The sequence below is a fragment of the Oncorhynchus kisutch genome, linkage group LG5 (genome assembly GCF_002021735.2).
Source record: "Oncorhynchus kisutch isolate 150728-3 linkage group LG5, Okis_V2, whole genome shotgun sequence".
Lineage (NCBI taxonomy): Eukaryota > Metazoa > Chordata > Actinopteri > Salmoniformes > Salmonidae > Oncorhynchus > Oncorhynchus kisutch.
In genome coordinates this window covers 23,367,341-23,394,560 of record NC_034178.2, presented here as the reverse complement: position 1 = coordinate 23,394,560, position 27,220 = coordinate 23,367,341, and the positions used below count along the sequence as shown (strand labels likewise).

General features: G+C 40.6%; 1 protein-coding gene across 3 annotated transcripts; it reads left to right on the top strand.

Annotated features, from left to right (window-relative positions):
- Positions 1 to 1,478: 1,478 nt before the first annotated feature.
- oser1 (oxidative stress responsive serine-rich 1) lies at positions 1,479 to 26,864 on the top strand. Of its 3 annotated transcripts, XR_004209980.1 has the most exons (7): positions 1,509 to 1,873; positions 8,629 to 8,800; positions 13,665 to 13,774; positions 13,954 to 14,064; positions 16,413 to 16,506; positions 17,204 to 17,236; positions 17,593 to 18,712. XR_004209980.1 is itself a non-coding variant. In XM_020482808.2 (5 exons), exons 2-5 carry the CDS (start codon positions 8,789 to 8,791, stop codon positions 26,498 to 26,500), a joined length of 975 nt encoding a protein of 324 aa, XP_020338397.1. In that variant the 5' UTR covers positions 1,479 to 1,592; positions 8,629 to 8,788; the 3' UTR covers positions 26,501 to 26,864. The 3 variants fall into 3 exon arrangements, 2 of the variants coding, with proteins under 2 accessions (XP_020338397.1, XP_020338396.1); XM_020482808.2 differs by lacking the exons at positions 16,413 to 16,506; positions 17,204 to 17,236; positions 17,593 to 18,712 and adding an exon at positions 25,759 to 26,864 and having other exon boundaries at positions 1,479 to 1,592; XM_020482807.2 differs by lacking the exons at positions 16,413 to 16,506; positions 17,204 to 17,236; positions 17,593 to 18,712 and adding an exon at positions 25,759 to 26,864 and having other exon boundaries at positions 1,501 to 1,873.
- Positions 26,865 to 27,220: the final 356 nt, after the last annotated feature.

Below are 27,220 nucleotides of genomic sequence, written 5' to 3'. Positions count from 1 at the left end.
CCATATATGTTGCATTGATCCAATCTGTAATAGACTATGGAAGTATAGCGTATGGTTCGGCAGCCCGTACATCATTGGAAAGGCTAGACGTCATACAGGGACAAGACTCAGAATATGTAGTGGGACGCTTCGGATGTCCCCAGTGGCTGCACTACAGGTGGAGAAGGGGGAAATGCCATTGCAGATTAGGAGACAGATTAGGAGACAGCAGCTGGCAATGATTTATTGGGTCAGCCTACAGGGACATGGGGTATCTCATCCTGCGAAAGGGATTTTACAGGCATGCTGGGAACATGAGTGAAGACAGAACACGAGCTTTGGGTGGGTGGGTAATACCCAGGTGAAGGAGATGGGACTGTATGGAAGGGAGTTTAGTCCAATGGTAGCTATCCCTGTGAATCCATCATGGCTAATCACCCTCCAGTAGTAGATCTAGATGTATTGGAGAGACTACAGAAAGATAGGGAGGGTGTTGATCCATCTGATTTGCTTAAGAGACGTCTGGATACTGTGTATCAAAATGTTGCTGCCATATTCACAGATGGTTCAAAAGATCCAAGGAGAGGGCGCACTGGGTCAGCATTTGTAGTGCAGGAATGTGAGGTGAGAGTCAGGAAACGTATTACAGATCATCTGGCTGTATATATGGCGGAGATGATGGCCATACTGTTGGCCTTGCAGTAGGTGGAGGAAGTTAAGTCATAAAGAGTAGTTATTTGCTCTGATCCATGTGCAGTGCTGAGGAGTCTCCAGTCCTTTATATCACAAAGCAGACAAGACCTGCTTTATGAGGTGCTACAAACCCATGGCAGGAGTAAACAAATGGGTATACAGAAAATATTTACATGGATCCGAGCTCATGTGGGAGTGGAGGGGAACGAGGCAGTTGATGTGCTGGCTAAACAAGCACTAAGTAGTGGGGATGTTGATGTGGTAGTATCAATGAGCAAGGTAGAGGCAAAAAGTATGATATGGACAGTGATGGTGGAGAAATGGCAGGAGCAGTGGAATAGAGATACTAGGGGCAGACATTTATTTCAAGTACAGAGGAAAGTTGGGGAGGGTAGAACAGCAGGAATGGACAGAAGAGAGGAGGCTGTATTTCCAAGATTAAGGGTGGGACACAGCCAGTTGAATAAGACCTTACATGTGATAGGAAAGCATCCAACAGGAAAATGTGAGTATTGCTAGGAAACAGAGACCGTGGAGCATGTATTGATACAATGTGGGCATTATTTGAGGGAAAGAGAGAGGATGAGATCTAGTTTGAGGGAGAAGGGGATACAGGAAATTAGTTTAAAGAGTATATTGAGTAGAACGTCATTAGATATAGTCACACATTTGAAATATTTTTTAAGAGCAATGGGGCAGGCAGGTAGGAAGGATTTAGTTTATCCCTATCTCTGGCCTACACTCCAGTACAGTAGGTGGCGGTAATGCACCTTAACGTTGGATGCCAACTGCCGATAAACCCCACCGAAGAAGAAGCGTCTGTGTTCTACGTCAGGGCAGAGTGCGTTGTTGCAGAGTCACTGCGAGGTGGTTCGTGTGTAAACAAGATGTTGGAGAAAGAAAAGTCTGGAACTAGCCAAGTAAATACTGCTTTTGAAAATAATAATAGATTAGAATGAAACTTAATTGATTGTAGTGTGATGCTTGTGGAACGCTAAACCTAATCGAAAAATGCAATAGCTCGCGTCTGTCGCGTCTCATCAATCGATGAGACATTGCTAACAGAGTTAGCTACTTTAGCTAGCCACCTCACTGTTGCTTAATAGCTTGCTGCATTTGAGGCCCGTTTGTCGCAGCGCCTGATAGACCCTGCATGTCCAGGCCATCCTCAATCTGGACTGTGGACAGGAGATCCTGAGTTGTGAGTACCCCAATTCTCACACGATGTCAAACTTCGATATTGCCTGGCTAGCTAGTATCCACGTTGATTATTATGGAACTGATGCGCAACTTCATCCACACACGGTAGGCTAGCTAGGAGCAATTCCACGATTTTCACTTTAAAATGTACAAAACAAATACCATTTGATTTAAAAGCTTAATAAACCGTACAACTCTATGCACTAGCAGTACGTTGAACAATTTACAACATTTAAGAAAAACGAATTTACTGGAAGAACTGTGGATGCAAAGTTTGGTGGCTAGCTAACATTTAGAATCTTTATGCTAAAATCTCAGGTTTTTTTATGCGACGTTTACCAAAAACTCTTAAATATCTGCACCGAATTAAGATTTAAAGATGTCTACTACAGAAAGAATGGGGTGTCCGCTATGATATGACACCTTGAGTTTGAAAAAATATACTGTTGTTGTTGAACTAGTCTACAGTGAGAGAAGTGTATTTACACCTGGTATCAGATTACGGTAACGGAATTACATAATCCACAACATTTTGTTAAATTAATTTCTTAACTGCCATTTTATCCTTAACTATAGATTTAAATACATTTAAACAAAGTTGCTATTCCTCAACAAAGTTATTGGAAGTGTTATTACCTATTCTCCTAGGAAGAAACGGGTGGGAAATTAAGAAATGGGATTCTTGAAAATAATGTTTTCGGATTTCTTCTTGGAAATGTATTTAATTTTAGGGCAGCTAAACCCTTGTCTTGATTTGAATGGATACTTTTGTAAACATGAACGTTTTCTTGCATCACAGTTGGCTACCTGATATTTCATTACAGCAAGAAAACAAATTAAACGTGCATTATCTAGCTAGCTAGTAATTAACAATATATTACAATATTCTAGAAGTGTTAAATAGCTAGCGTTATCTCGTCAATTTGTAAAGAATTGCTATGTTGGCTATAATGTCGTTACGCGTAAGTTAGCTAACGTAGCTACCTAATTTACCAGTCGCGCAGTCCCTCTACCATCGTTTCTCCTATCATGGACGACCTTCTCCTCCAGCTGGTCCACATGAATGGTCTCTCCGCACCACTTTTTTACGGCGTCACTGTCCCTTGCCATACCCCCGAATGCAGAGTCAGACTCGGCCAACTCGCCCATCCTCTCTTTTTGGTCTCTGCAGTGACCCCACCCTCCCCACAGTTATCAAGTCTCCCCAACAGCAACCTTTTCCTGGCTGCTATTTTCTCCACCGTCACTTCAAGCTCTTGTTTGCTGAAGTTTTTATTGCTCTTTCCTTGGTTATTATTTTTGGTTTTGATATAGCTAGTCTGATGGCTATAATGTGTGAGAAATAACCAAATCCTGTCACACAGGCTTATTTATTGGTTTCAAGCACGTCACTAATGTCAATGCCAGATAAGATATTTACGAGGTTCCTAAGAACATTGAGGAATTACATTTACAAACTATCTTATGAACTTTTTATTTTTTCCAATAAACTTCTTACTTTTTTTTGTAAGTAATGTTTTGTGAATCCGGCCCCTGATCTGTACTACACAGAAGTGCATAATTATGGATATGAATGTCATTGTCTTCATGATGACTTATCCTGAATAGGTTCACCATGGAAGAAATATGCAATATCATTTTTGCATATATGGGTATTGTTCTACACACTGACTATATTCTAATCAGCTCTGCACCAAAACAAGACCAAATTTGGTTGGACCGGACTAAATCTGAACCAATCATAGACATTTCTGTTTCACAAGTTTGGACTGTACAGCCACAGAACAATGAGCCAGATATTTCACGGATGTATACCTGTAAAGCATCCGGTTGACGTTTTCAGATATGGTGATGAGAAGAAGCCCAGTGGCCGGCAGTGGGAGCTGGAGTGATGTGGCTTTTGGCCGACATTCTTCTTATCAATGGAACATTTGATCTCAATACAGTTTGCTGTTTCAAAACTAAGAGTGGACTAAGTTTTGTAGATTTTACCCTCTGCCAACAAAAAAAATACAGTTTAGGGGTGCAAGGGGTGAATATAGTTATTGGAAACTGGTGTAATTGCGGCCTGCAATTTGGGGTGTTCCTGCATGTGGGCATTCCTATGTCTGCAGGAACCCCTCTTTATACTTCTATTGGTAAATGTTTTAGCTTGGACAGGCGGGGGCGCTAATGCACAATAATTTTGGATGCCAGCTGCCAATAAACCCCCCCCCCAGAATAAGGGGCGGGGCGACAACGATAGCTAGCTAGCCGTACAACGGTAGACGGTGTCCTTCGTCCCTGCCTATCGGGTACTGTTTTCCCACAGGTATGTTACTAATGGCGAGGGCAGGCGGGAGAGAAGGACACTGTGCTAGCTTAATCGGCAGCGTAGCCTAGTGGTTAGAGCGTTGGACTAGTAACCGAAGGTTGCAAGTTCGAATCCCCGAGCAGACAAGGTACAAATCTGTCATTCTGCCCCTGAACAAGGCAGTTAACCCACTGTTCCTAGACCGTCATTGAAAATAAGAATTTGTTCTTGTCAAGGGCAATGAATTCCATTATCTTGGCGTTAATGGATTTCACCTTTGAGTTGTCTCTCTGAAAGTTTCTTACTCTTTCAAATGACGGCTCGACTTGAACTTGTTTAGTTGTTTGGAAGTGTGCGCTTAGTATTTTTCTGCTTTTGTTCTGTGTAGCGCTGTATTTTCCGTGGCGTCATTACGTCATCTACCTACATTATATAGGTATGCACGTCAGCTTTGACATCGGTTTTGCATATCGGCTTTAAACCCGACATTGGGCCGATGTTGGCATTTTTAACTAATATTGGCCGATTCCGATATGCTTACTGATATATCGTGCATCCCTAACGTCTATGTTTGGGCCAAATCAAGGCTGTTTTGGACCGGCCCAAAAATAGACGTCCATGTTCAGTGAGTGTGGATGCTGGTTACAGTAAGTGGAAAGAGAGGGGGTCATGGGTAGGTGTCAGTAAGAGTCGGTAGATGTATCATTAAATTCTTGACGCTACCTATCCCGTTAGCGGGATAATTGTCATCAACAACCGCTGAATTGCAGAGCGCCACATTCAAATAATATTACTAAAAATATTTATATTCATGAAATCACAAGTGCAATATAGCAAAACACAGCTTAGCATTTTGTTAATCCACCTGTCGTGTCAGATTTTGCAAATATGCTTTACAGCGAAAGCAATCCAAGCGTTTGTAAGTTTATCGATCACTAGACAAAACATTAACATCATTAACAGTCTCTAGCATCAAAGTAGCTTGGTCACAAATCAGGAAAGCAATCAAATTAATCGCTTACCTTTGATCTTCGGATGTTTTCACTCACGAGACTCCCAGTTACACAATAAATGTTCCTTTTGTTCCATAAAGATTATTTTAGATCCAAAATACCTCCGTTTGTTTGGCGCGTTATGTTCAGAAATCCACAGGCTCGAGCCGTCACGACAACGCAGACGAAAATTCCAAATAGTATCCGTAATGTCCACAGAAACATGTCAAAGGTTTTTTATAATCAATCCTCAGGTTGTTTTTAAAATATGTAATCAATAATATATCAACCAGCACTGTCTTTTTCAGTAGGAGAGGGAGAGGCGATGGCTGTCCAAGCTCTGTTGCGCAAGCAAAACTCATGTGAACACCATGTTATCTTTCTCGCTCATTTTTCACAATAAAAGCCTGAAACTGTCTAAAGACTGACACCTTGAGGAAGCGATAGGAAAAGGAATCTGGTTGATATCCCTTTAAATGGAGCGAAGGCAGGCTATGGAACATGGAGCTTTCAAAATAGAATCCACTTCCTGGTTTGATTTTCCTCAGGTTTCGCCTGCAATATCAGTTCTGTTATACTCACAGACAATATTTTGACAGTTTTGGAAACTTTGTTGATTTCTATCCTAATCTGTCAATTATATATATATTCTAGCATATGGGCCTGAGAAACAGGCCGTTTACATTGGGAAAGTTATTTTCCAAACATAAAAATAGTGCCCCCTAGCTGAAAGAGGTTAACTAGAGAGCGACGGTTTTTTCAGACTGTTCACACTCGCTTTGACCACCATATGACTAAAAGAGAAAGAAAACAGTTATGAGCTGAACATGTTTTAAAAAAAATATATATATATATATATATATGTGTAACCTTTATTTAACTAGGCAAGTCAGTTAAGAACAAATTCTTATTTACAAAGACTGCTTAACCCGGACGACGTCTGGGCCAATTGTGCGCCAACTATGGGACTCCCAATTACGGCCAGTTGTGATATAACCTGGAATCAAACCAGGGTCTGTAGTGACTCCTCTAGCACTGAGATGCAGTGTCTAACAGTATGCCAGTGGAAGGAAGAACAGTAAAAGTTGACCCAACTGTGGTTTGTGACTACTATGATTTTCCATTGTAGCCAAATCAATTGAGGTATTAGCGTATTTTAAAAAGGGAAAAAATACAAATAAATGTATAGGTAATTTTATTACCGATTTGGTAACAAAATTACGAGTTTTCATCACTTAATAAACAAAAAATTATAGTAGTACAAACTAATTGGTAGGTTTACCTTGTTACTACTGTTAACTTTCATTGTCCTTCCTCATGAGGTAAAACATTTTGGTAACAGAATTACAAGACACACGGCAATGTTTTTTAAACTTACAGAAGGCAAATAATTTCTACAAAACCAATTTTTTTGTTGATATTAGTTGGCAGGGGTCTTTACATGTATTTCTAATACCCTTTAAGACTTTTTCTGGTAGAAGTTTTGTAAGACCCCTTTTCGATCAGTTTGACCAGAAATCAAAGCCAATACTTACGCCTAATTTTTAAGGGTGCTTGTTATCTGGAATCCTTGGGACATCCCAAATCTGACGTTACCCAATTGAAGTTTGCATTTAAAATGGTAAGGGTTAAGTTTAGGCTTAATAACGGGATTTCAGCTGTAAGAAGTTAACGGGATCGATTTGACAGCCAGTGAAAGTACAGGGCGCCAAATTCAAACAACAGAAATCTCATAATTAAAATTCCTCAAACATGCAAGTATTATACACCATTTTAAAGATAAACTTGTTAATCCCACCACAGTGTCCGATTTCAAAAAGGCTTTACAACGAAAGCATACCATGCGATTGTTAGGTCAGCGCCTAGTCACAGAAATCAGCCATTTTCCAGCCAAAGGGAGGAGTCACAAAAAGCAGAAATAGAGATAAATTTAATCACTAACCTTTGATGCTCTTCATCAGAAGACACTCATAGGACTTCTTCATGTTACACAATACATGTGTGTTTTGTTTGATAAAGTTCATATTTATATCCAGAAATCTCAGTTTACATTGGCGCGTTATGTTCAGTAATGTTTTGCTTCCAAAACATCCATTGATTTTGCAGAGAGCCACATCAATTTACAGAAATACTCATCATAAATGTTGAGTGTTATGCATGGGATTAAATATATACTTCTCCTTAATGTAACTGCTGTGTCAGATAAAAAAAAAATGCTTTACAGCGACAGCACACCATGGAATAATCTGAGTACAGCACTCAGAGACCAAAACAAGCCATACAGATACCCGCCATGTTGTGGAGTCAACAGAAGTCAGAAATAGCATTATAAATATTCACCTACCTTTGACGATATTCATCGGAATGCACTCCCAGGAATCCCAGTTCCACAATAAATGTTTGTTTTGTTCCATAAAGTCCATAATTTACGTCCAAATAGCTCCTTTCTGTTCACGCGTTTAGTTCACAAATCCAAATTCACAAGGCGCGATCACTAGGTCTGACAAAGTCAAAAAAGTTACATTACAGTTCATAGAAACATGTCAAACGATGTATATAATCAATCTTTAGGATGTTTTTATCATAAATCTTCAATAATGTTTCAACCGGACAATTTCTTTGTCTTTAGAAGTGAAAGGGAACACAGGTTCTAAAGACTTGACATCTAGTGGAAGCCTTGGGAATTGCAATCGGACCAAATTTTACACTGTATATTGGATAGGCAAAGACTTGAATACCTACAAACCTCAGATTTCCCACTTCCTGGTTGGATTTTTTCTCAGGTTTTTGCCTGCCATATGAGTTCTGTTATATTCACAGACATCATTCAAACTGTTTTAGAAACTTCCGAGTGTTTTCTATCCAAATCTACTAATATATGTATATTCTAGCTTCTGGGCTTGAGTAGCTCTGGGCACCTTATTCACCTTATTCATCCAAGCTACTCAACTGCCCACCAGCCATAAGAAGTTTTAAGGGTTAGGTTAGGGACTTCCCAAGGAGCCCAGATAGCACTAACCAATTTTTAAGATGGAAAATAGTTGAAAAATGTATCTATGCCTTCATTTCCCCAAAATATACTCTTCGCTTTCATTTGACACCCAATTTGCTATGAACCTATGAACTTCACATGTTGGTGCTCATGGGTTCATTTTAAATAGAAATGAACCTAGCTATCCGCTAGCTGTGGCGATTGTGATAGCTAGCTAATGAAATCAGTTTTTCTAAACTGGTCTGTGTTTAAGATCTGCACGCTGCTGTTTTGAAAGGGGTTGCCTCACAGTAGCAGAGCCTATTTGTAAAGCCTATTCACCATATTATGGCCAGAGATGGTTCGTATTATTCATACAAAATCTGATTAGGCTATTGCTAATTAGGCTATTCCTCAATATGATTAGGCTATTGCTACTAGCTACAGGAATGCAAACTCGTCACTTTTCGATGATATTTGCTTTTTTGATTTCAAAATAGGTCATCCACGTGAAAAGTAAACAGACGCAGAGTGCATCACCCATGGATCTATAAAAGAACGGGGCGATCAGATCTTCTCCCTGTGTGATCACATTACCTTCTCTGTCGGCTGTGTCATCACACACTCCACACAACATTGTCCCTGACTGGGATATTTGGAATGCAACTCGAGGTAAGCAACCTATGGTCACAATAATGCTGTGGTTATAGTTGATAAGAAGTAAATTATAGTTGCATGTATGTTTTAATAGAGCAAATTATTACACTCAAAGTAAACTTTAGCTAGCTGGCGTTAGCTAGCCACGTCTGCAACTAAGATGGCCAGCTAACATTACTAACATTACCACTTGTCAATGAATAATGATGTATGTTACTCATATTGAAATTGAGTGAGCACTGAATGCATTCCTACGTGTCCTACAAATAGAATATCAGAGTTCAGATCGTAATATGTAATATCAGAATGAGTCCTCCATCCAATATCACATGTGACAGCTGAGTAGCCAGCCACATCTCCAGCCATTAGCCTACTCAGCTGCTTCTCTGTCTGTTGTTTCTGTGCATCTCCATCTGTTTTAAAATGTTTTAAAACAGAGCACTGTGACACGTGCTTGTGCCTTTGTTACAGAAAAACGCAAGTTTCTCGCCCAAACCCTCGGCGCACATGCTTTATAATATAGAAGATAAAAAGCTTTTAAAACTTGTTAGGGATACGTGTCCCGTCAACGGGACAGTTGTAAATCATGCAGTGCCTTGTGTCACGATCACAGATTAGAGAAACAACACATGTTGGTACATATAAGTGTCTTATATCGTCTGAAAGCTGAAGTTGTTAATATATCTGCACTGTCCAATTCACAGTAGCTATTACTAAGAATTAACTACTCATGGGCAGAGTTTTTGGTTTGATATCAAACAACCTTGTTTAATTATGTTACCTGGCCAGCTAGCTAACAACGTGTTAACTTGGCTATGCACACATTTGAATGGCACAGGGAAACGGGATAGATAGCCTACTTAAAGAGATACTTCAAAGGTAGGATGCAAATGCCAATGTAATTTTAAGCTAAATCTGAATCAAAGGTCAATCTATTTTTTTGGTGTTAATTAAATTCTGTTTGGTGCCTAACTTTTGGGAGCAGTGTGTGAGAAAGAGTAGTGTGGGTGGAGGAGTATGTATGATGTGTGTAAAGGTGTCTGAAGAGTAGGCTAAAGATGGTTTCATGTAGGGCTAGTGTGTTTTCCCCTTATTGCCAAAATGAAAATGCAGATTGTGTTTATATTCCTTACTATGTCTGTCCTGCCCAATCACAAGTAGACCTTTTGGATATGAGCAAATCAGCTATTTTCTGCAGTAGCCTTTTCTATTGTACAGTAGAAAGTGTGGAGTTAAATTCAATCTGTTGTATTGAGAAGCGGTGTGAATATCAGGGACAGGTTTTTCTCCGCAGCACCTACGTGCAGAACGTATACAGGGTTCGATACTGCGACAAAAACAGTCACATTTGAGGCTATTTGACTTGGCAGTGCGACACACATTTTGAATTGGCCAGTGAAAATAAATGACATGGTCACATTAGTTTTTGGTTCACAATTTGCATTTTTTTTGTCATTATGATGTGCAATTGACCATAATAAACCAACTTTATGAAGAGGCAACAACGACACGGGAGTGCCCCTGTCTGTGTGTCAGGACTCAACATACAGGAGAGGTTTTGGAAACCCTTCGATCATCCCCATCAGTGATCCGCTTGGGCCAGTGAACAAAATGTTGTAATAATGGTATTTTTAATCTAGGCTATTTAATTTATAAAAAACAGATGGATTCCTTAAGCTGTTCCTTATGTCGATTTATTTATCACACACGCGCAACTCTCAAACAGCTAGTTGTTGGATTTTGCGATTTTTCTTTGGTGGTCTCTGGGGGGGGATAAATCTAGCTAGCTAAATCAGCCATTGGCTAGGCCATCAAAAGCTAGATAGAAGGCATCTGCTGTTCAACTGTATTAGGGCAGAAATTTGGAGTGACAGTGGAATCAACCAATTACATTTTAACTTGTAATGGGTGGGACTGTTTTTACCAAAATGGTTCAATTTAAGGGTGTAACTATTCTGTTGCGGTAAAACCATGTCCATTTATTATTACCAAGACAACGTTGAATGTTTGCCTCAACTTGGTTTTTACAAACAATGCGTTCCATTAGAAAGGGAACCCAGTTTTTGGTCGCTTTCTCGTTTTAGGACATGATACAATAACTCATCAATAACTCTTTAAACATCTCAAACGGCAAGACTGACTAGCTACCACACGTACATTCTTCATTAGTGTGTTTGTGTCGGGAGCATGCTTTCTATTTTGTCAGGCAAGGCCTGCGTTATTGTGACATTGTATAATGTAATTTTGCCATGCGGTAGCAGAGAGAACAGTCTATGACTAGGGTGGCTGGAGTCTTTGACCATTTTTAGGGCCTTGCTCTGACACTGCCTGGTATAGAGGTCCTGGATGGCAGGAAGCTTGGCCCCAGTGGGCCGTACACATTACCCTCTCCCCGTAGTGCCATACCAGGCAGTGATGCAACCCTCCGGATGCTCTCAATGGTGCAGCTGTAGAATCTTTTGAGGATCAGAGGACCCATGCCAAATATTTTCAGTCTCCTGAGGGGGAATAGGCTTTGTCTTGCCTTCTTCATGACTGTCTTAGTGTGTTTGGACCATGATAGTTTGTTGGTAATGTGGACGCCAAGGAACTTGAAGCTCTCAACCTGCTCCTCTACAGTCCCGTCAATGAGAATGGGGCCTTTTCCTGTAGTCCACAATCATCTCCTTTGTCTTGATCATGTTGTGGGAGAGGTTGTTGTCCTTGCACCACACGGTCAGGTCTCTGACCTCCTCCCTATAGGCCGTCTCATCGTTGTCGGTGATCAGGCCGTACACTGTTGTCATTGGCTAACTTGATGATTGTTTTGGTGTCGTGCCTGGCCATGCGGTCATGAGTGAACAGGGAGTACAGGAGGGGACTTAGCACGCACCCGAGGGCCCTCGTGTTGAGGATCAGTGTGGTGGGTGTGTTGTTACCTACCCTTACCACATGGGGTTGGCCCGTCATGAAGTCCAGGATCCAGTTGCAGAGGGAGGTGTTTAGTCCTAGGGTCATTAGTTTAGTGATGAGCTTTGAGGGCACTATGGTGTTGAACGCTGAGCTGTAATCAATGAATACCATTCCAGTCTAATAGTTTGCAAGCCGTGCCACATCCAACGAGTGTCGGAGCCGGTGTAGTACGATTCAATCTTAGTCTTGTATTGACTCTTTGCCTGTTTGATGGTTCGTATGAGGGTGTAGCGGGATTTCTTATAAGCTTCCGGGTTAGATTCCCACTCCTTGAAAGTGGCAGCTTTTTTAGCTCAGTGCGGATGTTGCCTGTAATCCATGGCTTCTGGTTGGGGTATGTATGTATGGTCACTGTGGGGATGATGTAATCGAGGCACTTATTGATGAAGCCAGTGACTGATGTGGTGTACTCCTCAATGCCATCAGAAAAATCCCAGAACATATTCCAGTCTGCTAGCAAAACAGTCCTGTAGCTTAGCATCTGCTTCATCTGACCACTTTCTTATTGACCGAGTCACTGGTGCTTGTAATTATGGTCAGATTTGTCAAATTTAGGGAGAGCTTTGTATGTGATTCTGTGTGTCGAGTAAAGGGGGTCTAGAGTTTTTTTTTTTAAATGTATTATTATTATTTTTTTTCTCTAGTTGTACATTTAACATGCGGTTAGAAATTATGTTAAACAGATTTGTTTCCCTGCATTAAAGTCACCGGCCACTAGGAGCGCCGCCCCTGGATTAGCGTTTTCATGTTTGCTTATGGCCGTATATAGCTCATTGAGTGCGTTCTTAGTGCCAGCATCGGTCTGTGGTGGTAAATAGACAGCTACGAAGAATATAGATGAAATGCTCTACCTCGGGTGAGCAAAACCTCGAGACTTCCTTAGATTTCGCGCACCAGCTGTTGTTTACCCCTTGTCTTACCAGAGGCCGCTGTTCTACCCTGCCGAAAAAGCTTAAAACCATCCCAGCTGTATGTTATGCATGTCATTATTCAGCTGCGACTCGGTGAAACATAAGATATTACGGTTTTTAATGTCCCTTTGCTAAGATATACGTGCTTGTAGCTCATCTATTTTATTATCCAATGATTGTACATTGGCTAATAAGACTGATGGTAAAGGCAGATTACCCACTCGTCGTCGGATCCTTACAAGCCACCCAGACCTTCGTCCCCAATATCTCTGTGTATTTGTCCAGCGAATGAGGTGGATGAGGGCCTTGTCGGGCGTCTGAAATAAATCCTTCCCGTCTGACTCGTTAAAGAAAAACTATTCCTCCAGTACGGGATGAATAATCGCTGTCATGATATCTAGAAGATCTTTTCAGTCATAAAACACAGTGGCAGAAACATTATGTACAAAATAAGTTACTAATAACGCAAAAAAACACACACAATAGTATAATTGGTTAGGGGATCGTAAAATGGCAGCCATCTCGAAACGGCATTACAAATGTGTTTGATTTAAATGGATAGTGCGAGATTCAGTCAGGTGAAGGTAGTTTAGCGAGTGAATGGATGCTAATTGACCTCATAGACTTCGTCATTGTGCAAACCTAGTTAGCAACTTCCTTCAAACTGCTCGCAGAGACAAAAATGGTATCCATGAGTTCATCTGACTCTGGGTAAGTAGGAAAATTGCTTAATTTCCAACATCTCGCACTATCCCTTTAAGTCTGTACCTGTTTAGCGACATTCCACTTCGGAAGGAATATCCGTAGTCGGTAGATAGTTTTCATTAAATCTGCATCCCTTACATCATCACTGAGCAGTTCACAATAAAGTATTTAAGTCAGTTGTTAGATGCTATAGTGTGAGAACAGGACATCTTTAGCCAGCATGTCTATAACCAACCTTACACTAGCAAGTCAGTCACTCACATCTTGAGTCAGCAGTAATACCTCGCTAATCAAGTGTTCTTGTTTTATAGCTGGGTGGCTGGTCACTACAACCTCCTCCCACTATGGAGGCAGGAGGAAAAGACTGTGAGGACGAGACCCTACAAACTGCCTTTAAAAAGCTCCGGGTAGATGCTGAAAGGTTCGTAGTACTGTTAATGGCTATTACATTTCATTCTTTCACGTTTTAGGTCCTTCCTTACTGGTTGATCTAGGGTCAGTTTCCAGGATTAATGTAATATTTCTTGAAAATGTGAAGTCTCAGTTAAGTTCTTCTGCTGTTCAGTATATTGTGGTCTGAGTTTTTGTTGGTTTCTTTAGCTTGCCTGCTACACTGCACGTCTGCGAGACCATTACTCCAAGAGTGGTTAGCCGAGCCTTTCTAGAGGGTGCCAAGCCCAAACTTAGCTGCCCCAAGGAGAACTGGCATGGGTAAGGAAAGGCCCTCTTACAATCATTGTCCACTGTTTTATAAGTATCTTCTTGCTATGCTTCTCCATTGTCTGTTCCTTTTTTATTATTTAAGTATAATAACTTGTTAGAACCCCTAGGGCCAGATTCAGTTTTATAAATTCTATATTTGTAAAAATGTACACATTTTGTAATACAATGTAACACATTGTGTTTAAAATGAGTGCAAAAAAAGGCTGTATAAAACAAATTACACATACTGAGCTGTATTGTATGCAAAAAAAAAATGAAATTATATTATTTTATACTAATATAAATGCTCAGAGAAAAATATTTGGCCTAGCAAGTAATACAAAAAAGAGCCAGCATCCTATTTTACAGTAGGTTAGGGGTTATTTTCTGCTTATAAATCTTTGTTTCAATGCTAAACCCACCACTGGCGTGTGTGGCCAAAGAGCTCTCTTTTCATGTCATCCAAAAAAAGTAAACGCTTGGAGTTTTCTAAACGGCATTGGCACTTGGATTGGAACCATTGCTATGGTCAGATGAAATGAAAATAGAACTCTTTGGCCACACACATCAGTGGTGGGTTTAGCGTTGAAATAATAAGGATTCGTAAGCATAAAATAACCCCATACCTACTGTATAGTATGGTGGTGGATCTTTGATATTATTGGGCAATTTTGCTTCCACTGGTCCTGGAGCCCTTAAGGTCAATGGCATTATGAACTTTACCCAGTATGAGGACATTTTAGCCAAAAACCTGGTTGCAAGTGGATCTTCCAGCAAGACAATAACCCCAAGCACACATCAAAATCCACAAGGAAATGGTTCATTGACTATCAACATTTTGCCATGGCCATCTCAGTCTCTGGACTTGAACCCTATTGAAAACTTGTGGTTTGAATTGAAAAGGGCAGGCCATAAGATCTGGAAAGATTCTGTACGATGGAATGGTCTAAGATCCCTCCTAATGTGTTCTCCAATAAAACATTTTAGAAAAAGGCTCAGTGCTGTTATCCTTGCAAGGTGATTGCAAATAATTTTGACCCCTATCTTTTTGAGAGGAAAAAACATATTGATTGTTAAAATTGCCATCTGAGCAATTTATTGGTATAAAATAATCATATATTTTAAATTGTTTGGCATATAAAAGCTCAGAATTGGTATTATTGTATACAATCTTTTTTTCCCAGTTTTCTTTATCAAGGTGTGCCAATAACTTTGGTCCTGACTAACCGCCGCAGATTCATGTCTCAATTATCTCAAGGCTCAAAAATACGTCTTTAACCTGTCTCGCCCCCTTTATCTACAGTGATTGAAGTGGATTTAACAAGTGACCTCAATAGGGGATCATGGCTTTTACCTGGTCAGTCTGTCATGGAAAGAGCAGGTGTTCCTTATGTTTTGTACACTGTATGTCAGGTTTTCTGTTAGGAAAATTTGGCACCGGACAACTTGACCAGTAAGATTTTAATTTACTGGACATTTGAAAAATTGTCCAGATATCCATATGCATTGGGTGCGTAACTCATTAGGGCATCCACCCACGGTGCTCAAAATCACATTTAGATGTAATTCATCTTAACAGAATAGAATTTAGCCTGTAAAGTTGTAATAAAGTAGAATGATGTTCTTATACCAACATGACAGGTTTTATAGAAAAGCAAAACATTGCCCGTTGTCTGTTCATCCCTGCTATAAATCACTTTATAGCAGCAGGTTAGGAGAATTAGGTTAAGGTTAGCTAAAATGCAATTTTGTTTATTTTTTACTTTTGACGTTAATTTGACAAAAGCTGGGATCCCTTTTAGCCATGAACGGGCTGGCTGTCCCACCACCCTCGATTCCATCTGCGATTCAGCAACACAAGCAGTTGAACGAGGACACTAAGCAGCCACAAAATTAATACGTTATTAAACTGATGTTATGCAATCAAATTCAATAGGTACATAAATGAAATTCGTTAAGGCTGGTTCATTATGAGGAAGCTTATTTTACAATGCTCTTGTGAAACAAGGGCCCATGCCATGCATTTATAAAGTCACTAGTTTGCAAAGCTCAAATTCTGTCACTCTTTTTACAGTTATACTGGATGATGATAATAAATTGTATATTTACTGTAATTTGAACTATCGTGGGGTTGTGTAGTCTACCACGGTATGAATCACAATACCCATAAATCGGTCAAACACGGAAATGGTTCCAATTGTTTTTCCACCATTTCAATTTATCCATTGTGGATTTTAGAAACACTTCGAATAAGGGCTGTGTTTCGTGGAGACTTACCCTGGTATGGCATTTTGATAACCATGTAAGTCTCCTGGACAAGGTTACTTTTTTTTATCAATATATTCACCTGTATTCAGTGTGGCTGTCAGAACTACAAATTCCTGTCTCAAGCTTCAAAGTCACTCACCAGGGCCATGATGATCTAGACGAGACTGCCGAATCGAGGCAAAGGTAAGCATCGCTGGATTAACTATCTAATATTAGCTACATTTATTAGTTAATACATTGGCTAAAATTCTTTCAGTTCGCAGAGTTGCCGAATGTCTTGGACAAGTTTTACATAGAAAATGTCTTTATCTAGCTAGCTCATGGTTAGCTAGTTAGCAACATTACCCTGGCTAGATGGCTACATTAGCCATCTATTTGTCTAGCCATTAAAATGCATGAGAAATTCAGAAAAACAAGTTTAGCTTTCTTTTGGCTTCTATAAACCAACAATCGCTCACTAGTCAGCAGTTTAGCTCGCTAATTAACTAACAAGCTAGCTTAGATGGTGAAGCTCTAGCGCTAGGAGTTCTTGATCATGTTTGTTTGCGTCTGTGGGTAGCCTACTTCAAGTACTACTTTACTTGTAGCTACCCTGTATTATTTTAGTCTGGCATTCTGAGAGGCTTCATAGATGGACTGATTTAGCATTCTCTCGAGTCAGTGTGCTTACTGTACTGCGGGAAAACATTGTGTGCTGTTACCCTCTGGACAGCAGATCATTAGTATAGGTAGTAGGCAAGGTTATGTAACCTTATTTGGTGCTATCTGCTATGGTGGGTTTTACGTTCATTGATATTCACATATTTGTTTTTTGAGGTAGAATTACTGTAATGTTAATGATTCCAAATTGCTAACCTTATTTGCACCTTGTCTATTCCAGAACCAATTGGTGTGCCTGAGTCTTCTCAACTAGGTAAGCTGTTTCAACCTCGAACACCATTCTCCTGTTTTTGTCTGGTTCAGTCATTGCATGAAGTCCTGAGGAACAGGAGCGTGTTAAGGGTTTTGTCCCAGCCCTGCTCTAACAACTGACTTAAATAAGCAACATACCGAATCATGGCGATAGGCTATGATTTGTAGTCAGGTATGGGCTGGGCTGGAACAAAAGCCTATACACGCTCTTGCCATTCAGATCTGGAGCTGTCCATTCTGTACTATGGGTACACTTGGGTGGGGTTATTGCTATAACACATGCTCCACTCTCAAATTGAAGTTGAACTTGTTGGAAATGCTGTGATCGCTCATCGTCTTTAATGTTATGATCCACAGACACAAGATGACCATGATTTGAATGCTGAAACTGAGACTGAGAATGATGTCGAGGGACATATGCAGGGACTACGAGTATGATTGGACATGGTCCGGATATTTGTAACCACTACCTACTAGGGGTGCAGAAGCACACCAGCACCCCATTTTATTTTTATTCCATGGCCAACAAGCTCTCTAGCTACCCTTTATTCCACACTGTCTTTCAACTTCAGACACTTTAGAACTCTCTACCCCACCTTCACCCATTTCCCCTATGCTGCCTCCTTCACTTGTTCTTCTGATTTGATAACATCTAGACTCAGTAACACATTTAAGTGTTGTGGTGTACTGTTTTTGCTATTGACAATTGACAAGCAACATTGACAAGAAGGGTGTTGATATTGCTGCTAACTTGTTGAGTCTTAAGTGCGTTTCTCATTTTACATTTTTACATTTGAGTAATTTAGCAGGCGATCTTACCCAGAGCGATTACAGTAGTGAGTGCATACATTTTCATACTTTTATTTTTGTTGTTGTTGGAGTTGGCTAGTAATTTATATAAAACCTACCTTACGCATCCAGTTTTTCCATTTGTAACCCACCCACCAAAATCACAATATGCTGTTTTACATGTATTATTTGTGCTGGCCTAATTCCTAAAAATGTGAAACATTAGAAGAATCTGTTCGCTCTCAGATAGTAATACTAGTTCATATGGTGCTCTTTGATGTCCCAGGTGTGTGGCATTGATGAGTAAATCATTGAATGTTTACTTAACATAACATATACGAATATGTATGCATTGTTAACTTAATTTTTTTTTTAAAACAATGTGATTGTTGGAGTTTGGGTGTCTGATTCATGGGTGACACTAAACTATTTTTGTCAAATATATGTTTATTCATTCATGATTATGGATATATTCTGCAATGAGTTAATTGGGCTTTGAACCTGCAAACAGAACATGTCAAGTTAGATCTGAACTGCTTTAATACAGCAGTGCATTCTGACAGCATTAATTGAAGTAGATTTGACCTTGTTCATATAGTTGGCAGAAATGATAATGGATTAAATAAAGACCTCTGTCTGAAGGAGAAGAGTATCTGGTAAAATAAAGGTATGTTGGTAATATCATCTAGCTAACTAGATATATAGCTTCTTTGCAAAAACCAAGTAGGATTCATGGAACATTATAAATATCTGACTGCTACTAGAATAGTATTCCGTACAAGACCAAATGCATACCGTAATTTCTGGACTATTAAGCACACCTGAATATAAACCGCACCCACTCAAAAAAAAAAGTATTTTGTACATAAATAAGCCGCAACATGTCTATAAGCCACAGGTGCCTACCGGTACATTGAAACAAATGAACTTTACACAGCCTTTAAACGAAACACGGCTTGTAACAAAAATAAATAGGCTTTTAAACGAAACACGGCTTGTAACAAAAATAAATAGGCTTTAACGAAACACGGCTTGTAACAAAAATAAATAGGCTTTTAAACGAAACACGGCTTGTAAAAAAAAAATTGCAGTGAACAGTAGCCTGCCAAGAAAGTCCTTGGTCACTATCTTCCTCCTCCTGTGCACTGAAGTCATCTCCTTCGGTGTCGGAGTTGAATAGCCTCAGAATTGCTTCATCCGATGTTGGATCGTTTTCATTGTCGCTCTCGTCACTTTCATCCGGAGGCAAATTCCCCGCTGAGCTCATGCTGCCCTTTTCAACACACAGCAGTCCAGCCTTTCGAAAGCCGTTGATGATAGTGGATTTTTTGACAATGCTCCACGCTGTCAGGACCCACTTGCAGACTTGACCATAAGTTGCTCTTCGCATGCGGCCCATTTTAGTGATAGATTTCTCCCCACTTGTCATCCAAGCCTCCCACTGAACAACGGAGCGCCACCTTAAATGCACGATTTACACTGATGTCGAGTGGCTGCAAATACTTTGATGTGCCCCCAGGAATCACATCTGGAATTGAGTTTGTCCTCCTTGAAGGCTTCTTTCACAGAATCTGTTATGTGGGCCCTCATGCTGTCCAACACGAGCAAATGCCTTGTTCTTGTGAAAGAATCCTCCCGGTCGCTTGCCGTAAACACTCTGTATGCCATTCATGCATTAGGCCTTCCGTCATCCATCCTTTCTTGTTGACTTTCACAACAATGAATTTCTCTGTGTCTTTGCCATGATGAGGGTGACAAAATGACTACCGTAATCAAAATGACGGGAAGTTTGAGCGCGCTCGATTTACGTCAAATTATGGGCCGGTGCTCAGTTTTTTGTGAAAGCGGGAAAAATCCATAAATTAGCCACGTCATTTTATAAGCCGCGAGGTTCAAAGCGTGGGGGAAAAAAGTAGCGGCTTTTAGTCCGGAAATTACGGTAAATAAAACCACAAATATTAGTTAAATAAAATATGTAACTGTAAATTAAAATGTTAAATATATCTTTCATTTTGGATCAAGGTAGCACGTCATCTATGCTCGGACACGCATACCCGTGACATATTTCCCTCTCTTTTCTCGTGACTATTTTAAACCCCCCCGGGGTCTTAGGTCTGATACTTTAACATATTCAAGAGTACAATTACGAAGTTTCACGACTCTACGTGCATATTTAGTGATGTAAAGATGGCCTCAATTCTACTTTTGACCAAATGTACAGTTTAAGCTCTTAAATATTTGGGGCGGCAGGTAGCCTAGTGGTTAGAGCGTTCGGCCAGTAACCGAAAAGTTGCTGGATTGAATGGATTAGCTGACAAGGTAAAAATCTGTTCTGCCCCTGAACAACGCAGTTAACCCACTGATCCCCGGTAGGTTGTCATTGTAAATAAGAATTTGTTCTTAACTGACTTGCCTGGTTAAATAAAACATTTAAAAAACGTATAGTTACGTGCTGGTTCCTCACTCGTTGCCTTAAATCTCTCATTTTATGTCATGGATGCTAGCATTTGTTGATTTAGTTGCCATACCTACGAGGATCAAATGAAGAAATGTGTTTTCCTGCTGGTAGACGGAGATCCTTAGTGGAATGAGAGAATGCGTTTATCAGCTGGCGGATTTGGAATCCTATGCAGACATTTGCCCTTGTAACCAGGAACACGTTTCGTTAATAAAACAAAGAAAACTAGACACCGCTGCAAGCATCCAAGGTTAGATAACTGTTTGTGTCCAGCGGCCGACCACGCGTCATATTTATACAGAAAGAAAATACCACAGAAAATTGGCACAGTTTTATAGGACACCTACACGAAACACTGTTTTTTAAAATCCATGGTGGAAAAACAATTGGAACCATTTTTGGGTTTGACCGCTAGGTTTTTATGGGTGTTATGACTCCTCCACTGTGGGGCTCAATTGATAACTCTGTTTCCTACTATAGGCAGTCGACTGCCTTGTGATTGCAACATTGTCACTGACATGAATAGTTGGCAACGATGTTTCGTTTCCAGGTTCTGCTGAACTGAAAGTCACCAATTGCACATGATGCATATCATTAGTCTCGCTACTCTAGTGTAGCAATCAATTCCAAGTCTTTATACTATACATGAGACGGGTGGCATATGTTGGTCTTGCCTAGGGCGGCAGCAGAAGTGCTAGGACCAGGCCTGACGAACACAATAAATGGCCTCTAATTTACTTGCGTTTGCGTTGGATCTGGGCCTGCTCAATGCTCAAAGTGAGCCTCTGCTGTTGGGAAGTCAAAACTGTCCAACTCTTCAGAGCAGCTTCCGTTGCGCATCACCCTTGTTCCTTTTTCCTCAACATGGTGCGATTTGAGGCCGTCTTCACTCTGTTTGAGGAAAAATCACCTCTCAGCGGGCACACTGGAACTTAACACAATCTTTGCCAATTCTGCCCAGTTGGGGTACACTTTGCCTAAGTCCCTTAAGAGGACCTTGCGTGAAAACTGAAACACGCACTCGACACTAATGTCCAAGCAGCTTGAGGATTTATTAGCCTATGAAGTATATTTGCCTTCGAAGTTGGAGCACATCAACTGGTATTTCCATCAATTAATAAAAAGCATTATTTTGCTATGGATTTTTTTTCTTCTTTCTGCCGTGGACAATTTGACCAGCAATTATTTTTTTATCGGCCAAAAGTAGTATTTTACCATCTAACAGAAACCCTGGTGTGTGTGTGTGTGTGTGTGTGTGTGTACACACACAGTCACCGGTCGAAAGTTTTAGAACACCTCATTCAAGGGTTTCTTTTCATTTTTTTCTTTTTTTCAAAACCATTTTCTACATTGTAGAATAGTGAAAACAAACTATTAAATTAAACACATGGAATCATTTAGTTTAAAAAAGTGTTAAACAGATTAGATTTGAGATTCTTCAAAGTAGCCACCCTTTGCCTTGATGACAGCTTTGTACACTCTTGGCATTCTCTCAAACAGCTTCATGAGGAATGTTTTTCCAACTGTCTTGAAGGAGGTCCCACATGCTGAGCACTTGTTGGCTGCTTTTCCTTCACTCTGCAGTCCAACTCATCCCAAACCATCTCAATTGGGTTGATCGTGGGTGATTGTGGAGGCCAGGTCATCTGATGCAGCACTCCATCCCTCTCCTTGGTCAATTAGCCCTTACACAACCTGGAGGTGTGTTTTGGGTCATTTTCGTGTTGGAAAACAAATGATTGTCCCACTAAGTGCAAACGAGATGGAATGGCGTATCGCTGCAGAATGAGGTGGTAGCCATGCTGGTTAATAAGTGTACCTTGAATTGTAAATAAATCACTGACCGTGTCACCAGCAAAGCACCATTGCACCTCTTCCTCCATGCTTCACGGTGTGAACCACACATGCAGAGATAATCCATTCACCTACTCTGCGTCTCACAAAGACACGGTGGTTGGAACCAAAAATCTCAAATTTGGACTCATCAGAACAAAGGACAGATTTCCACCGGTATAATGTCCATTGCTCGTGATTGTTGGCCCAAGTAAGTCTCCTTATTATTGGTGTCCTTTAGTAGTGGTTTCTTTGCAGCAATTTGACCATGAAGGGCTGATTCACGCAGTCCCCTCTGAACAGTTGATGTTGAAATGTGCCTGTTACTTGAACTCTGATTCATTTATTTGGGCTGCAATCTGAGGTGCAGTTAACTCAAATGATCTAATCCTCTGCAGCAGAGGTAACGGAGTCTTCCTTTCCTGTGGCGGTCCTCATGAGCGCCAGCTTCATCATAGTGCTTGATGGTTTTTGCGACTGCACTTGAAGAAACATTCTTAACATTTTCTGGATTGACTGACATATCTTAAGGTAATGGACTGTTGTTTCTCTTTGCTTATTTGAGCAGTTCTTCCCATAATAAGGACCTGGTCTTTTGCCAAATAGGGCTATCGTCTGTACCACACAACTGATGGCCTCACCTCTTAATTGAAATTGAAATGCTTTTCAGGTGACTACCTGAGAGAATGCCAAGGGTGTGCAAAGCGTGGCTACGTTGAAAAATCTCCAAACTTTTTATTAGTTCCGTATACAGTTGAAGTTGGAAGTTTACATACACCTTAGCCAAATACATTTCAACTCAGTTATTAACAAAATTCCTGACCTTTAATCCAAGTAAAAATTCCCTGTTTTAGGTCATTTGGGATCACCCCCTTATTTTAAGAATGTGAAATGTCAGAATAATAGGAGATTTTTATTTCTTTCACATTCCCAGTGGGTCCGAAGTTTACATAAGCTCAATTAGTATTTGGTAGCATTGCCTTTAAATTGTTTTAACTTGGGTCAAATGTTTCAGGTAGCCTTCCACAAGCTTCCTACAATAAGTTGGGTGAATTTTGGTATATTCCTCCTGACACAGCTGGTGTAACTTAGTCAGGTTTGTCGGCCTCTTTGTTGTCATTAGGCCATTTTGTCACAACTTTGGAAGTATGCTTGGGGGTCATTGTCCATTTGGAAGACCCATTTGCCACCAAGCTTTAACTTCCTGACCGATGTCTTGATGTAGCTTCAATATATCCACATAAATTTCCTCTCATGATGCCATCTATTTTGTGAAGCTCACCAGTCCCTCCTGAAGCAAAGCACCCCCACAACATGATGCTGCCACCCCGTGCTTCACGGTTGGGATGGTGTTCTTCGGCTTGCAAACCTCCCCCCTTTCCCTCCAAACATAACAATGGTCATTATGGCCAAACAGTTCTATTTTTGTTTCATCAGACCAGTGGACATTTCTCCAAAAAAGTATGATCTTTGTCCCCATGTGCAGTTGCCAACCGTAGTCTGGCTTTTTTATGGCGGTTTTGGAGCAGTGGCTTCTACCTTGCTGAGCGGCCTTTCGGGTTATGTCGATATAGGACTCGTTTACTGTGGATATACAGTGGGGAGAAGTATTTGATACACTGCCGATTTTGCAGGTTTTCCTACTTACAAAGCATGTAGAGGTCTGTACTTTTATCATAGGTACACTTCAACTGTGAAAGACGGAATCTAAAACAAAAATCCAGAAAATCACATTGTATGATTTGTAAGTCATTCATTTGCATTTTATTGCATGTATTTTCATGCATTTGGTTTTTGTTGCCATGTAGAATGTGCTTTCAAAAAGTCACTAGAAGTGACCTGTCTTTCTACCCAAAAAAAGTATATTGGCTGGGCATGCCCCTGGGCCCCCAAGCTTCCTTTGTCACCACTGCTGAAAAGAATCCTAGGGAAAACAAACAATTTTTTCAGCTGAAAAAACAACCGATTTAACACACAGCAGCGGCTAACATCTCACACATACTGTATTCTGGAATACCAAAAGGAATGTATGCTGCTAAGTCAAATCTGTCAACTTGTCAATTTCTAACTTCATTGTTTATCGAGGTCATTTATGGCTAACCACAAATATCCAAATATATTCTGATTCCACTCCTTCACTCTGATTCAAATCATTTTTGCTGATTCTTGAATATTCCCAAAATAACATTTTACCACGAGCAACGAGCGCAAATCTTTGACAAATATTCGTAAGAAATGACTAATCTGATTCTAATCACAAAATACATGGTCAGCCCTAATGTCATTACACGAGTAAACAATGGCTCATACCAAACAATAGATTCAGTTAATAAGACATCAGTGGCAGTGTGAACCAAAGATATTGCAGAGTGAGAGCAATGCAAAAGGCAGCACTTTAAAGCACTCACACAGAGCATCTGCGCATGTGCAGGAAAGTATGGTCCACTCTTCTGCAGCTTGACAGCTGCATGACAAGAACTGCAAAGGAGATTAGCATCTTGCTACGTGCTCTTTGTTGCTGCGGAAGTCAACCAAGTACAGTTAATGTTTACTTTGTACGATTTTAAAGACTCATCAACATTCAAAATCATGTTTTTCATTAAATGTTATATTTGGATGACACCAAATCAAACTATGATGACCAAAGTGTGAAAAATTGCTGTTGCTTCTACATTGATAAAGTTTGATCATAAAGTTACAATTCCACCCCCAATGTAAAACACTTGGGTTCACGAGGTGGGATTATTAATACACCAATGGTAACATTATCTTTATAAGTACTGCCTTGTAACCAACATCCGCAAAGTGTGTTTGCAAAGGGGTGGGGTTTATATAGCAAGATAGCTATACTACTGGTCCCAAAATTTGACTGTAGGTTGTCGGCAGATATATTTAAAAATGTACACTTCAGCTAGATACTAATGTTTCCCTTTTCATTTGTGTATGGTGCTAACTAGTTACTGGCTAGCTCGGTATTCAGCCAGCATGGAACAAAAGGGCGAAAGGGTAGTTCTGATGCAGTTGTCAGTGCTGCTATGAACCGCATCACATGTCCCCAAAAAATTATACAACACTTGTTTGGCATCATTGATGCAATTTCAGTGTTTGAGTTGCTTTGTGTATCACAACATTTGCTTGATGATTTTACTGCAACTGTTCACTGCAAGTTTCTTGACATGGGCATTTCAAAGAACTGTCACTCAAGGCGAGACCATGACTGTAAGCTCCCCCCCCGCCCACTCAGCCTATCTTTTCAAACTTCCTGGTAGTTAGCCACGAGACGGAGTGCTTTTTCTAATTTACAGCATTTCTATTCCCCCAAAATATTATGCGTTTTATTTCAGTCACTCAAAAGGCATGGTAATCCAAATGACTGTTTGGGTCCATTTTTATTTTACCATCATAGTTATGTTTGGTTTTAACATTTTTGTTTTTCTATGTAGTAGTTGTATGAGGAAGACGTCAAGAGGAGCCGTGAGAAGCCAAAGACGCCGGAGATCCAAGTCTCCCATTCTCCATCCTCCAAAGTTCACCTACTGTGGTTCCAAGATGTCACCCTTACCTGGCCATCTGAAACACAAGAGCCTGCCAGAGGCTGAAGGTTGCAGCTCCTCCCTGGAGATCCCCGCCAAGAAGGAACTGCTCTCCTCGGGCCACTCCTCCCCTGTGTTTGGCGGTGCTGGCTATGAGCCCCACATCCCCGCTGCCTCTGGGGAAGGCCCCACAGCCAAGCTGGAGGGCAGCCCCAGACAGCCCCTGTCTAATGACAAGGATGTCCCAGAGGCAGCTCACTGCGTAGGGGCTGAAGCCAAAACCGGAGCTGTGCCCTCTGACTTCAGGTCCCTGTCAAAGCTCCACGAGGGTGGGGGCCCGTGCCCCTGCGCTCAGAGCGAGTGCCAGTGCACGGGCTGGCAGGGCATAGAGGTCTACTCCTTCACGGGCCTCCGTAACATCCTCTCAGAGTGCGAGAGGAACCTGGCGAGCCCAGAGGATACGTCCCAGACCTCCCTGCAACAGAGAACTCAGACCGATGGGTCCACCACATCAACCTCCCCGCGTTCCTGTTCCGAACAGGCTCGGGCCTATGTTGATGACATCACAATAGAGGATCTTTCTGGTTACATGGAGTACTATCTTTATATTCCCAAGAAAATGTCACATATGGCAGAGATGATGTATACTTAAATAAGTAATTGAAAAAATATATACATTTTGGGGGGTGGCTTAAGGAATGGTTAGGCATGAAGTAATTTAAATCTAAGGTTTAACTGTTTATTACCGCAGTTTCTCCATTCTCTTTGCAACTCCAGTACCAGAGCTGAAAGACACATTGTATTTTTCTTATTACGTTTGAATTATTTGTTTTCTTTTAATTTTTCATGATTGTCCTTATTTCTGGTTGACAAATGAAGTTGCCAAAGCTCTATCGCAAAAAGTGCAGGTGGGATTTGTTGGTATATGCAAAGCAAACTTGTAATGCCAAGTGTGATTGTTTTCCACGGCCAAAGAGGTTTCCATTTCACTCAATAAAACATTTGTTGAAAACAGATGTTTGCCTTTGTCACACTTTTTTTATCACTATTTTACCCTTTGTGTTTGTTTGATTCCAATGCTGTAGTTCGAAGCATATTGTTTGTGCTGCACTAATGGAGAAGCTAGAGCAAAGAATTGTGCCCTTTTGTGATAAAGCCCTACATTTCACCCAACCAGATCCATGGGCTCAAATTGGACAGGTTCCACATGTATTTGTTTCTAAGAACTCTAGGGAATAACCAGTCATTTGATCAGATGTTTGATTTCAAAAGGGGGGTGAGAAAATGTGTTAATTTGACCACATTCACTCAAATTATGTCTGAATTATGTCTTACAAAATTGGACACAAAATGTACCACTGGAGCCTGAGCT

What these genes read in the sequence shown, in the direction of transcription:
- oser1 (XM_020482808.2), top strand. An exon ending in CTCCGGGTAGATGCTGAAAG is followed by an intron (nt 13,775 to 13,953) that starts GTTCGTAGTACT and finishes TGGTTTCTTTAG; the next exon opens with CTTGCCTGCTACACTGCACG. An exon ending in CCCAAGGAGAACTGGCATGG is followed by an intron (nt 14,065 to 25,758) that starts GTAAGGAAAGGC and finishes TTTTCTATGTAG; the next exon opens with TAGTTGTATGAGGAAGACGT.